Source organism: Haliotis cracherodii, unplaced genomic scaffold, assembly GCF_022045235.1.
Source record: "Haliotis cracherodii isolate W230 unplaced genomic scaffold, xgHalCrac1.p SCAF_7, whole genome shotgun sequence".
In the NCBI taxonomy this organism is placed as follows: Eukaryota; Metazoa; Mollusca; class Gastropoda; order Lepetellida; family Haliotidae; genus Haliotis; species Haliotis cracherodii.
Window position 1 is genome coordinate 33,705,096 of NW_027266330.1, and position 18,981 is coordinate 33,724,076.

Consider the following 18,981-nt stretch of genomic DNA (forward strand, 5'->3'; position numbering starts at 1 on the left):
CGCTGACTTGGTTGATGCATGTCATCGATCCCACTTTGCGAGGATCGATGCTCATGATATCAATGACTGAATTGTCTGATTCAGACTCGATTATTTACAAACCGCTGTCATATAGCTGGATTATTGCTGAGTGCGGCGATAAACAACCAGCCAACAAGCCAACCAACCAACCAACCAACATAGCAGCTGTAACATTGATTTCTCATAGCGTACGTTACATCTATGTTACATAAATAAGCACACGTTCCCAATAATATCTTGGTTACAAATTCACATTGTTATACACGTCATACGTTACGAAGTTTAAATTTAGATTTCTCGAACATCCACCTTTGATTCCAATTTCCATCGCACGTCGCCATGTGGAGAGAGGAGTTCTCCCCAACTGTTAGACATTTGTCATACGTCTTCAGGTAGAGTGTGTCGTCCTAAAACAGACAAAATCAACATTGTTTAATAGTTGCCCATGAAGCTTAGGTCACTAGCTGTGCTGTAATCAATTTTACATTAAATGTTTATCTTGACGCACTAAAAAGCGAGATATGAATGGTTCTGAAGCCCTGAATAAAAAATAAATATAAATAAACATAAGTTTTGTTTGTTTGTTGTGTAACGCCGCAATCAGCAATATTCCAGCTTTATGACGGCGGTCTGTAAATAATCGAGTCTGACCCAGACAATCCAGTGATTGACATCATGAGCATCGAAATAAGACATGCATCAACCAAGTCAGCGCGCCTGAACACCCGATCCCGTTAGTCGCCTTTTACGACAAGCATAGTCGCCTTTTACGGCAAGAATGAGTTGCTGAAGACCTATTCTACCCCGAATCTTCACGGGTGAAAATAAACAAAAGTAAACACACAAAATGTTTCTCGAGTTAAATAAATGTCTTCACATTGTATTATGCCTCTGGATCTATATTACAGTTCATGCGAAGTTAGTTGTTGTACAAAATGTAAATTGATAAGACAGTCGATTTATTGACATGTATATACTGAAGCAGCGAACAGCGGTACACACTCCAGTGACGTCATGCTGTAGTTATACTGTGGTGTAAAATCACATTATTCACATTAACTAAGAATTAATCACAAGCTAATTTTGAAGCGTAATTACTCAAAAATGGAATTATGAAATCAGTCTCACCCTGTGGGAGTTATATTTAATAACGACGGAGGTTTGTTTTGACAATTATTCATTAGATAGAACCAATAAGCATGGTTTTCTGATGCTTAAAATGTGAAACTATTCAGCACAAGTAGACTCGGGTGTAAACAGAGCTTTCAACAATGTGCGCACGAATGCTGAGTAGACTGAATCCCGCACAACTCATTAATACCCACTGCGTTCTAAGGAAACCTACCATCGTGGGTTCGAATCCCAGTTTCGCCCTGATTATATTTCTTTGTTTTTTCAGCACTATATCCAAACACGTTTTTCTCAAATCAAACTGACTCTCCGAGAGTTAAATTAAATGCTGTTTAAAACAGCGATAACCAAAATTCACCCACTCATTAGTTGAAACCATCCCAATAATACAGTTTATGTAAATTAGTATTCTCAACACTTATACACGGCCGGTTTTTTCGGCAGTGACAACGACCCGAGTATCGTGCAAGACAATGATGCAACGGTACAAATAATAATACTAATAATAAAAACAACAATAATAATAATGATGAAGATGATGATGATGATAACAACAACAACAATAATAATAATAACAATAATACTACTACTACTAATAATGATGATAATGATAATGATAATAATAATAACAACAACCACAATAATGATGATGATGATGATGATGATAATAATAATAATAACAATAATAATAATAATAATAATACACATGAAATGCCCACACATTCATATGTACCTCTGTGTACGTCCAGCTGAACAGTACGGTCGTGTAGCACTCGTCGTGAATAAGCTCCCCTTCCTTCACACACAGTCTCTGTGCATTGGAATCTTGCAAAACACCCGACGGCAACAGCTGCCAGATCTGAATCACAACAAGGAACAGGGATACAGCATAGCAAGATGATACCAACATCATCATATACGGAGAATCGAAGAGTTGATGACCAGACAAATACGGCCACGGCCTCAGTTCAAATGCAGCAAGGACATCGAAGCAAGATTACCATGTGGTACAAATGCGCTGCATGTAATTCATATCCGTGCAGGATATTTGTGTTGCATTCATTTTCATTTATTTATTGCGTTATTTTTTAACTTTGAGAAGATATATCTGATCACGCAGTTTTTGTTACTTTAAATCTCTACTGTAAGTCAGATAACGCACGCCTAACTGGACATTCGTAACAAATAATTCGTTGTCACGTACACTATTTGTCGCCTCTTACGTCAATCTAAACAGGACTGACAGGTCTGTCAGGAAAGCAGAAAGCGAGTTTAAACTCTTTTCCACAAGCTATCAACATTTAGACTAGAAGTATGTGCGTTTTCCTTTTCAAACAGTCGGCAAAGTGAAGGTCGTATTGAACACAGTGAGTGAGTATGGTTTTACGCCGCTTTTAGGAATATTCTAGCAATATCACGGCGGGGGGACACCAGAAATGGGCATCACACAATTTACCCATGTCGGGAATGGAACCTGGGTCTTCAGCGTGACGAGCGAAGACTTTAACCACTAGGCTACCCGACCGCCCCTTGAACACACATAAACGAGATGACAACACCACGAATATACCATTGTTGTATCTGTACAATATGCACTCGGATGCCACCTTTCAGAGCAGGACATACTTCTCAAAGACCATGTGTCGTCACTGATTTTCAGTGATCCATTCATTTATTTTCACCGCTATTTTCTGAGACTAGGTATTCCCTGGCGTTGACGAATTGTATTTTCTTATTTACAGTTCGCGATTTGTAATGCCACTGCCAGACACACCTAGGTAGTTTGTTTTCTCATATATGAAGTTGTGAATTAGGTTAATATTACTGATATCGACCATATACAATTTTCTTGAAACAGTTCCGTTCTTCCAACCAGACAAGCCACTGACCAAGAGCATGACCAGCCCAGCTATCCAGTACAGTAATACCGTATCGAACCTTTTCTGACCCGGGTCCCGATGGAAGGTTTAACTATACTAAAGAGGTTACCCAATGTAAGATACAAATTTGCTTGGTTCCGAATTATTCTGCAGCAGCCTTTCAGCTGTTCAATGTGTAACTCGAACGGACAGGTAAGGCGGGCCCTGATAAGATTCATTCAAAGTAAATCAATCGCCAGCTTGAAGCGCTGCAAACAATTTGACAAAGACCCGGCGTTATATATCGATAAATCATTTCGCGACTTGTCACATATTGCTAAAGGCAACAGTGAACGAGAGTAGGAACGCAAACTCAAACTCCGTTTGTTAAAAAAATGGCTTACTCACGTATGTAGCTAGTTTTGATGGTTGTCAAATAATGTTAAAGTTAAATAAATGAACAAATATGTAATTCCGTGGACTATATTGGCTAACCAAGCAAATTTATTTAGTTTGTGTTTCCGTAAACCAAATACAGCCACCCCAACTGGAGGATAACCTGTTGTACATCTTATAGACGTATCAATATTATTCTACATGGTAAACAGCCAAAGAAGGCTGAATTCTATTGATGTAAAATGTATATAATACGTCTATAAGATGTACAACAATGTTGTTTACAATGTAGACTTCTATTGATGTAAAATGTATATGATACGTCTATAAGATGTACAACAATGTTGTTTACAATGTAGACTTCTATTGAAGTAAAATGTATATGATACGCCTATAAGATGCACAACAGGTTATCTTATATATATGTATGATATAAATATCTACATGGTAAGTGATATAAAAATGAGAAATGTCCAGATGTAAAATGGAAATAAAAGTTTTGAGATGAATCACGCCGTTGCCTTTTGAATCAATACGTCTGACTTCACTCCCCATTCTAAACAAATATTTTACACTTCACACTATGTAAAATCCAAGATTTGATCCCCAAATATTACACACATATTTTCTATATGGTTGATAATGAAAAAACTTTGACATTTGTAAAATCCTCACAATGAAAACATGAAATCCAACCCTGTTACTACTTGCAATAGATGTAATACTTGACACTGTTTAATATTAGACACTGTCAGTTCCAAGTAAGTCCAGTTTTAGCAGTGGCCGAGCAACATCAAGGAACTGGAGCGGGCTCAATGCACCTATTTGTAGATGCTTCTTGAGCCTTACTAAATTTAATCTCCTAATTTTAAGTAAGTTCCTCTAATTCTTGTTCAGTATTTTCCATAACTGGCTTTCTCACTAGCTGCTCATGGGGTTTGGATAACAATGGCTTGGCTATGAACACAACTATGTTTTGTCAACCCGTGAAGGTCCGGGAAAGAATAGCTCTTCAGCAACCCATGCTTGCTGTAAAAGGCGACTAAGCTTGTCGTTAAAGGCGACTAACGGGATCGGGTGGTCAGGCTCGCTGACTTGGTTGATGCATGTCATCGTATCCCAATTGCGTGGATCGATGTTCATGATGTCAATCACTAGATTGTCTGGTCCAGACTCAATAATTTACAGACCGCCGTCATATAGCTGGAATATTGCTGAGTGCGGCGTAAAACAACCATCCAACCAACCAACCAAATATGTTTTTGAAAGAATTAATAACTTATGAAAACGCACAGAGTCCCCCTTTCATCTACTGGGTGTTGAGAGGAAATACACAAACAACAACATGTTTCGAAGCAACTCACATGTTTTTCAACAGAGAGTAAGGTAATAATAACATATAAAATACCTGGACTAGTCCACAATTAATGTAAGGGGTGCATTTTTTATAGTGTAGGTAAAGTGCACTAAAAATAGCTTTACTGTAGGTGATCGGCACTGTAGGCGAATAGAGATTGAACCTGTGGTGGCACATCAAGGAGACCCCATTTTACATTAGCGCTGGAAGATGTCACTTGTTTGTCTTCAGGGTTAGGTGTTAGGTGATAAATAAGACTTATGTGTAGTGTCTACTTATATATTCATTGTTCATAAGAATTGAGGGGCGGTCGGGTAGCCTAGTTGTTAAAGCCTTCGCTCTTCACACCGAAGACCCGGGTTCGATTCCCGACTTGGGTACAATGGGTGATGCCCATTTCTCGTGTCCCCCGCCGTGATATTGCTGGAATATTGTAAAACCACACTCACTTACTCATAAGAATTGACGTCGTTACATTTTGCGTTTTTCTAGGCATAAACGTAAAAATCGGTGTGTTCTGTTAACGTAAATACGCTTAAGACGTCTTGCCCATGCCAATTGAGCTAGTAAAACTCCGTACACCCCTACTGACAAATTTGACTCACAGCAACCTACCTTGTTACTATCGGCGTCGAGGCATGAGCAGAGCCTGGGGATTCTGTTCCTTGCCGCACTCAGGCACATGGTGGGACTGTCATAGTTTCGAACCTGTGTGTCAAGAGGTCGTATACTAATGATATTTATGCGTCTCTTGAGGTATATTCAAATTGTGTAAATTAAAATAAGTCATGCAATTTCAAATATAATTGCTTGGTGCTATCGTGTTATATTGTTTTGTTCTGCTGGAGAGGCATTTGATAGATAACTTCTTTGACAGGCATTTAGAAGTTGGAGTACTAAGTAAGGATAAGAATTTATGGATGAACAACTTCTTTATTACAATTAAGAGCGACGTTTCGGTGTAGGTTCTAACACCGTTATCAAGCAAGTGACCGAAACGTCGCTCTTAATTGTAATAAAGAAGTTGTTCATCCATAAATTATTATCCTTACTTACTTCATCTGATAGATATCAGAAATACTCTCTATGATAAACACAACCACTAACATTACATACACATTATCGCAATCTTATATTATATGGGCCACGGGGTCGTATGTTGGTTAAAGCGTTCGCTAGTCATACAGGTTCCCCGGGTTCGAATCCCCATGAGAGTACAATGTGTGAAGCCATTCTTTTGCGTCGCCCATTATAAAATCACTGGAATAAACACAACGTAAAACCTCAATCAAATACTCACTCACTACCCACACTTATATGTAACATATACTGATGAATGAGGACATGAAATAATATTTTGTATTTTTCAGATGTCATTGATCTGTTTTAATAAATGGTTTCTTTCTTTGTATTTCAATAGTTTCTTTAAGTTTCCTTTTTGTAGAATGATTGATGTTGGTATGGAGAATTTTGGTTTGTTTCTCGGAAATACCGTAGTCGGGTTGGTCAGTGTTTTGCTATTTTTTGTGCTTTATTCCTGCCTTATGTAAACATATCAGTATATTTCGTATCTGGGGAGAAAACTCCTTCCTTCCTTTGGGTATCTAATCGAGCCTGCAGTAGGAAATCAACAGTTAAGAATTTTGCTGCGCCCCGTACCTGTGTTCATCCGTAAATATATTGAAATAAGATTTCAATTCTAACACATTTGTCAAGTTTCTAATAACATGCATGGAAGTAAACACCAGTGTGCATGTCCTCACCTCTCCGTAATTCAGAAGTGGGAAGTGCGACTCTCCGGGTAGACATTTTCTATATACCAGCGGAAGTCATGACAATGGAGACTGTCCCGCAGTTTCTCCCGGTCAGAAATGTCACCAAAGTTGCTGCTCTAAAAACAGTACGGATTAGTTCGCTTATTTTTGTTTGTTCTTTTAAATGGGGTGTGTTTACAGTGCAAAAACAAATCTCTGACCCTTCCACACATTCAAATATGTCTCATTCCTGTCAACACCACGCCATACGGATCTGTCTGTCTGTGTTTGTGTCAGTGCGGGCGCGAGTGTGTGTGTGTGTGCGTGCGTGCGTGCGTGCGTGTGTGCGTACGTGTGTGTGTGTGTGTGACGGCGGTATGACGCATTTCTCAGTTAGGGGTAACCTTTCTATAATTTAATGATAAATTTTCTGTTAAGTAAGTGAGGATGGTTTTTCACCGCTTTTAGCAATATTCCAGCAACATCACGGCGGGGGACACCAGTTATGGGCTTCGCACATTGTACCCATGTCGGGAATCGAATCCGGGTCTTCGGCGTGACAAGCGAACGCTTTGACCACAAGGCTACCCGACCGCCCCGTTCTGTTAAGACGGCAGTCATGTCCTGGGCCCAGTTCCACAAAGCGATCTTAGCGCTACGATTGTCGTAAATCAGTGTTAAAGAATGGGAGTTACGATCGACTTAGCGCTAAGATCACTTTGTCGAACGGGGCCCAGCACTGTACTTTCATGAATATACTTACTAAGGTTTACTGGCGCAATGTTATTGGGAATATTCCAAGATGACAGAACGTTCGGATATCATGGTCATTACAAGTTGAACAGGGATTCATCCAGTATATAAACACACAAAGAAGCTTTCTCTTATTAGCTTAAAGCGCCATAACACCATACTCACTCACTCACTCACTCACTCACTCACTCGCTCACTTGATAGGTAGAACTAACACGTGAGTACATCCGCTGCTCCTGCGTTCGTGTGAGGTTCCATGTCATAAGCAGTCACTGAATCAACGTGCTATTTACCGGCATCAATGAAGTCTGTTCATAGAACAAGTACTTGTACTCGTCAAGCCACACTTCCGCCACCCTCATGGAGTTGGTCAAAATAGGCTTTTCTTTTCCTTCCCACCTCACGGGATTTCTCATGCGGAACACGTGACCCACGTGGGAACACGGTAATATCTCCAGGGTTCCATTGCACATCCATATCTGAAACACAATCAGGTTATTAACAGGAACAGTAACATATTAGATCAAATTCTACCATGAATTTGGAAATTAATCGATCCTAATTGGTAAATCAGAGGCTATTAATCAAAATAAACCCCCTCTGATTGAAACAGCTGGTTTGACGGCCGCATCACCGCGGAAGCTAACAGTCCTAGAATAGTACTTTTTTCAGTCATTGTCGGTAGGCATATTTATACCTACAATTATAGATTACAAAATGCACGGTTGCGGTTACTACAATATTCAAAGGATGTGTCGCAATACATTTCGGGATGAAAACACGATAGAAATCTACAAAGAGAATACATTTAAATTTTGGAGACAACAGAGAGCCTTGAATTTGGCGCTTTTCTATATAAGACTGTGACGTCATATCTTTTATGAGCGATAAGGCGTCACAATGAGCGATATGGCGTCATAATGGTTACGTGCGATGTAGAACGAAAGCCTTGCAAAGCGTGCTTATTTTCTTTAGGGATGCCCACCTCATGTTAGCTAACCAAGTTGCAGTGCTTATATGCTATAAATGCCTATGCTCGAGTGAAGTATTGCGGTGTAAACAAACTGCTTAGTGTCGGTGATTCCGTAATTCAGATCGACTACTGACACTGGACTCAACCCATGCCGCTTCACTCAGTATATTTGCCAGCACCAAAGAGTTCGCGTTTTATTGAGTCATGGTAGAATGGAGATAAACTAGGTTACCTGCGCTTTCGGTTCCAAATTTAATTTAGCGCGGTTATATCTACGGGTAACCTATATCTACATTGAAAACACAGTATGTTTATCATCTAAATATATTTGTGTACGAGTTATGACTGAAGGTGATGGGTAATATTGATTATATTTTTACTGTGTTTACAACTTTGACATTACTTTCCATTGTTCACGAAAATCCGTTTCCGAATAAGATTATCTACAAGCAAGGGTTGTAGGATAAGCGAGATTGATTATTATACTTGTATTAGTAGCATACGTCAAATATCCATATAATGAAGACAACTATGACACTCCTATTAACATCGATGCTAAACATTTGTCAATAAAAAAAGGAATATTACACTCTCCATAACCATAGGAAACATCTGCTAAAAGCATAGTCCAGTCTACGAGTGTGATTATATCATGAGCATATGCCCATTAAGCAGTATGAAATAGTGATGACACCAGGTGCGAATGGTAAATGGACTCTGCTTTATGCAGAGATTTCTATTGGACATGGAAAGGGTTTTGTCGCCTTATTTACTCGCCAACACCAATTTAGTTACAACATACTTTGAAAGAGAGTTCCATGTTCTCTCCACCCCAGTACAAGAGACCCGGATCATACGTTCCCAGAGTTGTGAACCACTGTTTGTCTATAGCAAACAAACCACCAGGCATTGTAGGGGATCTGAAAATCAATAAAATGTCACATTTATCATCACCTGCAAATATAAGTTCCATTTAACAATAATTAATGTGATCAATATGTTACAAGTTCAACTATTAATATTTTTAACTAAATTCAACTATTGATGTTATGAATATATTACCAGTTACTCTACTTGTATTTTGTCTTTCATCGCTTTTAAAACTGCCAGTTGTGCTCATATTTTCTTTCTTTTTAATGCAACGAGTACGATTTCATATGTGTTAAATAATACATGTACATCTTTAATCATGAAAGGGGGCCTTAGACCACCTGGCCTTCTGTATCCGTCTCTAACTTCCCCAGGCAAGCGTGTCCACTAAACCTTGCCACATCAAGGCCACTTTTCGTGGCTCGACCCTGGCGCCACCTCGCGTGCAAGGTCACGAGTTGAACGCGATATCCAATCAGATCGCTGTTCTTAAAGATGGCGCCTTCAGTAGGCGACGACCTAGTCGACCAGATAACGAAAACATTCGCGATTTCATAAAAAAAAACATCGGCAATCGTTGGAGGGTGGGGGGTGTTTTAAAAGATGACAAAGATATATTCGTGTCAACAAAGACAGGCAGCGGTAAATCACTTTCATACAAAGGTGTACCAGTCGTGGATGTTGATTTTGTTAAACGTTCACTGTTTGGACCATCGATAGGTGCCATATAGTCCAGCCATATTTACCAGAGGAAAGTGGATTAGATGTGGTAAGGGTGGAAACTAGACTTTGTTTAAAAGGCAAGTGGACGCTCTTGCCTCAGGAAGATGGATGTTGAAAAAACAAAGATCGTATGAAGGCGAATCTTGGAGTCGAATCCACGATCATAAGATCCTGGCACACCAAGGCAAACACCTCTTTACAGTGAGTTTTCTACAACATGGTCACCTCTAATATATACCTGACAGGATCAGCAGGTGTCTTCAACTTGCTCTTCCTCTCATCGTTGATGCTACCCCAGTTGAAGTGCAGCATCCGCCATCTGAACACTCCAAACTGTTCCAACATTTGGGATATGCCTGTTCCGAAGTTGTCAGAGCTGATTACGTCAATTTGAGGAAAGAGAACATTCCTTGGATTCTCCTTGATACGATTGAGTAGTGGTTCTAACCATCCTAGAAATGTACGTTATTTCCATGTCTTAATATACATGTCATCAAACATTTAGATCCAATACTTTCCGAGAGAAATCATTTCCTCAACGTCATGCAAGTTCATTCCACATCAATGCTGTCTCTCGTCACACCGGTTCTACCGTCCTACATCATGTCCCTTGTGCCATCAAATTATTTAATATTCATCAGCGAAAATTAATGTTTCATAAAATGTTTCTTACAAATTATTGTTTCCTGTGAAAACAATGTACACACAAATATTCCAGTGTACACCAGGACAATACCTATACACCAAGACAATACTATTCTGTATTCTGTAATTGGGAGTAATAAAATATATGTGCTAAGAAAAGTAATACGAACTTCATAAGACATCCTATTTCCTTAATTATGGAAGTTAAGCAACATTTTCATTATACTGTCAGAAACTTTTTATTATATATTGCAAGAAAGCATACCTTGCAGTACATTGTTCGCAAAACTCTTCACATGATTTCATTTAATTATTTATGAATAAACATATATAATACATTTATATGTTTTGTGAAGTGACACCGTCAGATACATATATGTGCCCATACTAATCCCAGTCGTTACACAGATCATAGATATGAATGAGATTTCTGTGATATATTATTAAAATAATATGAAATAAGTTGTCTAAATAATAGAAAGATTCTGGGGAAAACATCTGCAATTTTGCAGTGCGGGGATTTGCAGACATTCACCTTTCGTGATCCCAGGTGTCAGGACTAGTGTTGACAAAGATGACATATTGATTAACTATCCAACACTTTCGTGGTTTAAAACATATGTCTCCCTTTTCATATTAAAATAATTAATATCAAACAAACAAATTTGTCATCTTCCATAATCAAGGAAATAATATCTTCATTCAGTTATGATGAATACCCCGTACACATTTGCTACCATCGCTTCGTTTTGAGTCCGATAGTGAACAGCTTACGCCCATGAGCGAGAATATTCTGGTCGAGTTTACTAATACGAGTGATGGAGATGGTGACGTCACTTCCTGGACGAATAGATTCAGGACATGTACCATGCTAGAGTTGAGGAACCTGGGTATGTATGTATGTGTTAATATCGGAAATATAGGCCACCAGGTCCATAATTCACAAACAATTCACAAACAATTCACAAACAATACATTGATGAATTGTCCTCATTTTTACATTCAATACATTACCATCAATATATATCACCAACAACTGCTATTAATTCATATCATATTGTGTTTCAATCCATTGTTTTCTCACATGGAAACCGTAAAATATGTATGCACCAAATTTCCATGCATGTTGGTTGTTATTAATTTGACACACTGGGTAATCAAGCATCACACAGTTAGGTGGACTTTTTAACATAATCCTTTGAAAAGCATTTGATGACGTCAATGATTGACACACATACACCAATCAACGAGTAAAGTTGCCATTATTGCATCTCGTTACGATTGTTAAAACCGAACACCCTGGATTACATTCGACATAATATTACCTGGGAAACACTCGATATGAGAGTCGAGAAATACCAATACTGGACCAGAAGCAACTTCATATCCAGACAGCCTCGCTCTTATTAGACCCTGATGATCCTTGTGTCTGACAATCTTCACCTTCCCAAGTTTTGACATGTATTTTTTTAAAGGTGTCTTTAGATGATCTGCAAAAGGACCAAGAGACAGTGTTTGGTTTAAAAGTGTTCAGTCAAGATGTGTGATCGTCAATACAAAACGGGTTATCACACATCTTATGAAACATTTAAATGACTTTTGTGTTTCAATAGACAGGTAACTTGTTTGTTTAAACGGCTTTTCAACAATCTGTACGTGTCATGTCAAAACCTTATCTCCATCTTTTATTTTCATGACTAATTGATCTTAGTATTTGCATTTCTGGAAATATAAATATATAAAGCATACTCTTTTGTGACGGTGGAATATCGATACCTGACATCTATCTCATGTTGAGAATCAGTGTGGTTCAGCCACTGTTGTTGTGGCATCTTCCAAAGACAAACCTATGATTCTGGAGTGATTCTCATCTTTCATTAGGTACTTCAGGTAAGTAAGGTAAGTAAGATGCATTCATATTCGTATTTCTGTCACAATATCAGGAAAGTCCATACGTAAAGGAAATCAAGCTAAATGTCAACAGGAATTATTTGCATTATGATATAGTCGGAATCTTACAAGCTGAACAAACTCTGCTTTTAGTACAGATTTCTTATGATTCTTGAATGGTTTTTGTCGCTTTTATTCACTATTTTCGCTGGTGTATTCAATCAAATATGTTTTCTTAAGTATACCTTGAGTTGATGCATCATCAACGAGAATTATCTCCCTTATGAGATGTTCAGGCGAGCGGTCAAGGACACTGTGGACAGATCTCAGGAGAGTGGACCAAGCCTCGTTATGGAAGCAGATGATGACACTAGCCTGAGGTAGATCGGCTGGATACACACGTGACTTACATCTGTGACGAGTAGAACATATCTTGATAAAATACCTGTGTGAAACAGCCTGTTATTCCTGTGTTTGTCACTGACTTTTGTAAATGTTTCGATCCTACCCGTCTATCAGAAGATTCCTTTTCGACTTTCCAGGTTGTTGTTAAAATGGACCGCATCCATTATTGTCGTTCAGGTATCAGTTGGTGAGAGGAATACGCAAATACATATGTGAGTAGTTATTAATAACAGTTATCAATTTGAATCAAGTTCATGATAAAGCATATTGATATAAGTATATACAGGGTATTCACAAAAGCGTATCTAAAATGCATACTCTTCAACTCTGTTATCCAGTAGACGCCGGTGTATGGAGATCCGATCGCTCACCAACTGATTAAAACCATTTCTCATCTTTCCCTCTTCATATTGAAGTTTCTCTGCCCCTGTTGGCTTGTAATTGAAAGCAGTTCCCCATTCACCTGGGGAAATAATGGGTTATAGCTAAACTGCTAAGCGAAAGTCCATGACAATAAATCACTACAATTAGTATTATTATTGTCAAAATGATCATGAAAATCAGTATATTAAACACTTTACCCAGAAGCATGCTAGAACCATAACTGACACCAAGGAGATCCAAGTGTAAACGTCCCATGCCCTACCTGGACCATTCTCCGGACTGTGCTCAACAAACGGCGGATATGTTACATTACTGTCTTCTCCTCCTTGTTCCTCCACATAATATTCCACAATGTGCGTGTCATGATCATGCGCCTGTTGGCCCCATTGTTCTATTTCTATTTCCGGGGGCACACCATTCCGTCTGTTTGTCGCCACTACGTACATTGCTTTCCGTGTTCTCTGTGCAACATTGCCAGGGTCAGATAACACATTATTGTCAGCAGCTCGCTCCAATACCTTTGTTGTATATATGCATACCAAGAAGAGACAAAAAAGAGCAACATGAATTACCTCCAGCGGAAGTCGATTCATATTGATGATGAAGTGAAGAATGAGAGCACTCATTAATTATGTCTCACTACTGACCCACAAAGAAAATCCTGCAGCAAATGTAACCACCATATAGTTATAAATACCGATTCAGAAAGCTGAGGACATTGATTACTACTTCGCACAATCGGTGCCTTCCGCTAGGGTTCCTTTCAATAGGTTATTGCACAAAAAAAGTACTTTATTCTCAAATATGGTGTAGAAAGATCAATATATCACTTAAACAAATATCAATTGACAAAACGTACATTGTTCCTCAATTATCCTCATCGGGTTTTAAAAACATGTGTATGATGGTAATTTTGATGGAATATGTTGATATAATTTTGAGATGCTCCCCAGAGTTGTATGTCGAATTCAGCATGTGTGACATAGCTCAGAACTTGTAGAAATATCTATATATTGACAGTACATGGACCAATACAGCTCATATCATGGACATAGGGCACATGTACTTAGATCATGAAATATATGCACTAATACAAATGTTGAACTCATATTGATTAAAACCTACCACAAACACAAAGGAGGACATAATTAAGCCATATTGTATAACTCTAAACCGCATACTCAATACATCAACTGTTTTTATAAGATGTCACATCAGCTGATAAAAGGGAGCAAAACTTAATAACTGATGAATTATTGTTAATATCAAAGTTGATTAAAGGTATTAGGTTTGTCATCAAAATCGATTATCATATAAGTATTTGTCAGGGCCTCTAGGGTATCAAGAACTACCTTGGCGCACACGCTCTAACCAGTGATCTAACCGTTTTAGCAAAAGCATAATATCCAAAAGTTCAAAGGTCCTGTTCAAATGGTCCTAACCAATTGTCAACTGGGTACCAATTTGTTAGAACAAAAAAAGTCTATATGTGAGTAAAAAATAAAGTGGCACACCTAACATTTGAGTGAGGTCCCCAATTTAAGTGAGTGAGTTGAGTTTAACGCCGCTTTGAACAGTAATCAAGTTATATCACGGCGTCTTAGCTAAATGTGGGAGGAAAGTCCGAAATGACGGTGGACATTTACCACTTTTGTGGATCCAACGAGAACGGGTAAAAATACATAGAAACATAATCGCGGTGACCCTGGAACCACGATCACAGGTTTCTGGCGTGTCCAAGAGACTACATCATAAGCATGTGTCTTTGAAATAGTGTTATATGACAGCATATCTTATTGATTAACAATGATTGTAACTGTTTTACATTGTTTCGGTTGAGATTCGGAAGACTTCATTTCAGTGTGTTTGGACAGTGATCAGTCGGCGGAAAGTAACTATATTTAGATGCTAGTGTGCTGTGTAAACGTCCGGTCCGGTATATGCTGTAGAATGTTGTGGAAACTTCTTTAATGTTCTAGTGCCGATGGACTGGCGAGGGCACGATGGAATTTTCCAGTAGCTAGGTAGGTTGTATGTGAAGGGCCAATGGTGTGTTTATGTATCTCTCCAGCAGTTTCATCACTTCGGAACCAGTTTTCATGCAAGGATCGCTCATTATTACTGATTCCCTGCCTAGCCCATCTCGGAAGCTTGACCACTCTCCCAGCTGGGTGAATATGTAGAGGTTATCACGCTTGTGTGTTTGGGGATGGTAAATATCCTGTCTTAGGAATAAACACTATGTATTTAGCTCGCCAAGGCACCCTAAATACAATGTTTATTCCTAATGCAGGATATTTACCATCCCCAAACACACAAGCGTGATAACCTCTTTATCATATAATGTCATTCTTTAATCCTGTGCTTCAAAATCCCTCTCTCACAAACATTACCGAAACATTGCGAGTTTTCCTGGAATGCGCGCATAAATATTTATTACGTCACAGGTTAAGTGATGTATCAGTTGAACAGTAACAGTAGCCAATATAGTTCCAACTGGAATCTGTTTCTTATACAGTGGCGAAGCAACATATACGCAAAACAACAATTGTTTTTAATTGCCTTTCGCGGCAATCCATCGGTCTGTCCGCTAGAGTAACTGCCCTTTGTCAAAGGGAAGCTACTCTAACCCTAGGCTATGAGACGTCACGGCCACGGTCAGACGTTGTTGGCAGTCGGTCTGTCCTGTCATAACGTCATGAAGTGTAGTCAAATGTACACACGGCGACAAAACGAAACAAGGTATCAATTCAAACATATTTCGGCTAAATCCAACTATTTTAATTACAGATTTCAGACCTAACATATTGTTTTATTTGGGAATCGATATGTACCAATAGAAACGATATCAGGTGTTCGCAAATATGTGAGCGTATCCTGACCCAAAGAGGGTACCTGTGACAAACACATGTAAGAAAACATGGGAAATTATGATACAAGTCATAATAGGTAATTACATCGGATACAATTTTGCCACTGATGCGTCAACTATATATCACCATAAGGACCATTTTATAAGCTTTATTAAGGCCTTGACTGTTGCAACCCTAAATCAAACAATTTTTGGGTATGACGCTCCTTGAAATCTTCGTAGAAAGAGGATGCTCGATCGTACATAAGTGAACTTTATGTTTTCTGTGATTGGAGAAATTCAAGCAAATCCTTGGATTTTTTGATAATCCACATGGTGTATTAATTGAGGATACACTGTGGATTCTTTTGGGTTCATTGAGGTAAGGGATGTGAAAACATTTGTAAGAATCCGCTACGCCCTCTTTGCACTGAATATAATTTTGATCATTTTGTTCACTTAATGAAACGATCACATTAAGTTGAATGATAATATGCAAAGTTTCAAATTAATAGAAAACAAGAATGTTTCATTTGTATGTGGAGGTTACTAAAAAACATCTTCACGTAATACTAATGAATGGAGGGGGGGGCCAACACGATTCTCCACGGCATACGAGCTAGGATCTCTGGTCAAATCCCACAGCATCCTACTTATGTCATGACCTTTGGTTTATCATCACCACACCTGTCATCATCGGCATTCCTGAACATCTTACTTTCTGCTTCCCAACATCAAAGTGAATTAGGAATCGAACAAACACTATACAAATGAGTTCTCTCAGTCCAAAACATGCATTTTTGATATCGGTCGTATTTGGTTTTACAAGGAAGTGCGCATTCTTTTCTGTACTCTTTGACCTCCACCTTAAAGGTAATTGACCCCGAGTATTGTAAGAATTCACGGACAAGTAATGTGTCTGAATAGCGAAGGAACATGCTGTCAAATATCTCCCAAGGCAGTTCCTCAATCTTGGCAAATAAGTAGCAGCTACCGCTTGAACGTAATGTATATGTAACCATTGGTAGCTTCAAGTCAAATATCAAAATGTAGTAGTTTCGTCCATTTTTTCATTTCCACATATGACAGGCGGCATTCGTGCCAGTACACCATACGAAATCGTGTGTGAGTTCATTGGGATATGAATCTTGTTAGAGTGAGGGTCAACTTTTACCACTTTCACCCACCGTTTGGTCCTCACGTTCATGAATATTCATACTCCTGTGAACCCTGTTATATGAAAGTGTATTTTAGAGTTAAACAATGGATGTAACAATATTGCATCGTTTCTGTTGAGATTCGGTGAAAGCTCATTGCATTGTATTTGGACAATGATCAGTTGTCAGGAATGTAGTACTTTATACTGTGAGCAGTGGTTAGGAAGTTTCTATATTTAGATGCTAGATGCTAAATTTCCAGAATACCATGGACTGAGCGTTATAGAAACATGTGGGATATTCTGTGACGTGATGGCACTGTGTTGAAGTTGCCAGAATCTAGTTGGACTGTAGAGAAGCGGACAAGAGCGTGCCTCTCGATCTCGCACACATTTCACTACATCAAGACCAGCTTTCGTGTGAAGATCACTCATCATCCCTGAATCCCTGCCTTGGCTATTCTCGGAAGCTTGACCACTGTACCTCTGACGTTTGGTATCACCACAGTATTTTTGTATTTGATACTGACCACTGTCGTCATACTGCATACTGTTATTGAATATTGAACTACCACTCTTTGTGTAGTATCATTGTAATTGCTGTTCAGTACTGATTTGTTGATTGTAAACCATGTGTTGGTTGTTTGTTGGTTTCACACTTAATTCTTTGACGTACTGATTTCTGGGTTAACATATTGTTTCAATTTGGGAATCGACACGTAACAACTCACACAAAGTTAAAAAAAAAATCAACGTCAGAGAATAAGCAGTCTCGAACACCAGATGAGAACGATTCCACTAAGTGTATGATGCAAAAATACCGGTGAACATATTATGAATGGATCACTGAAAATTAGTGTAACCAATCGTTTGCGAAAAATGGAAAGCGTGTCTTGCTCTATCGGCAGCACCCGTCACTCACACAATTCTTTTATTTAGTACCTCGAAGAATGAAAACACAGTAAGTTTTCTATTTGGTATGCTTGACCTCACATTTACACTGACAGCCATACAACATCCAACTGTGTTGTTTGGATATGTATTTTTTCAACAAACGAGAAGTGACATAAGTGGATGTATGCTAAAAACGTCCTTCAGTTACATCCTTTGTAGTTTCATTACAATAGATGGATTAGAATAATATCAGTAGATGAGTAAAAACGTCCTAGTGATAGTGTGTCGCAAAATACGTTTTACTTCTTGTGCAAGACGTCAAAATGGCCGACGCGATCTACGTGACGGTTAAGATTTCAGAAGTTACCAATGACCTTGGAATGGAGTGATTGTAGGTGTTAATCATTGATCAATTGACCGATCATGTGGAGGTGACCATAACGATGTGACGATTTGGTGCTGAAGTAATTTAGTAAATTGCTGTAGAATGTGGTTGACTGTCACAAGAAGTGTATGCTAGGATCGAGTCGATAGGTTGGGTTTGCATTGTTGTTCACCATGATTGGTAGCAACGAGTATATTCGGGCATGCAGTGAAATCCAATGTATGCAAAGGTGAAAGTAAATATGTTCCCCCTGAACGCTTGTTCTGATTTGATCGAAATACATGTACCAACAGTGTTCCTGTGGACTTTCCCTTCAGGTATATTGTTCCACATGAATTAAACTCCTGGTATATCGATTACATGAGACCAAATGTTCAGGGAGAACATAGTCACGCTCAACCAAACGCCATGACTTCTAGATTAATATTAAAATGAATAGAAGCAATGGTTCTGTATTTATTCGTGATTGGGAATTTCCATTGGGTTTCTCAGGAATGTGGAAGTCGACTTTCGTGTTTAAGTGATTTCAAGTGC

The 18,981-nt window shown here is 38.7% G+C and overlaps 1 protein-coding gene across 1 annotated transcript; it reads right to left on the minus strand.

Annotated features, from left to right (window-relative positions):
* Positions 1 to 287: 287 nt before the first annotated feature.
* On the minus strand, positions 288 to 13,677 carry LOC139447321 (polypeptide N-acetylgalactosaminyltransferase 5-like). The gene is made up of 10 exons (XM_071228622.1): positions 13,424 to 13,677; positions 13,096 to 13,240; positions 12,618 to 12,784; positions 11,808 to 11,972; positions 10,076 to 10,289; positions 9,047 to 9,164; positions 7,565 to 7,750; positions 5,380 to 5,472; positions 1,886 to 2,011; positions 288 to 428 (listed from the first exon to the last, which is right to left on the minus strand). The coding sequence occupies exons 1-10, from the start codon at positions 13,605 to 13,607 to the stop codon at positions 288 to 290; spliced, it is 1,539 nt and encodes a 512-aa protein (XP_071084723.1). The 5' UTR covers positions 13,608 to 13,677.
* Positions 13,678 to 18,981: the final 5,304 nt, after the last annotated feature.

Bases quoted from the DNA above. Each gene is read 5' to 3' on its own strand.
- LOC139447321 (XM_071228622.1), bottom strand. From the start codon at position 13,607: ATGTACGTAGTGGCGACAAACAGACGGAATGGTGTGCCCCCGGAAATA. The intron at 11,973-12,617 runs GTATACTTAAGA...GTCCTTTTGCAG, and splicing joins TGATGATGCATCAACTCAAG to ATCATCTAAAGACACCTTTA. The intron at 10,290-11,807 runs GTAATATTATGT...GTACATTTCTAG, and splicing joins TCATATCGAGTGTTTCCCAG to GATGGTTAGAACCACTACTC.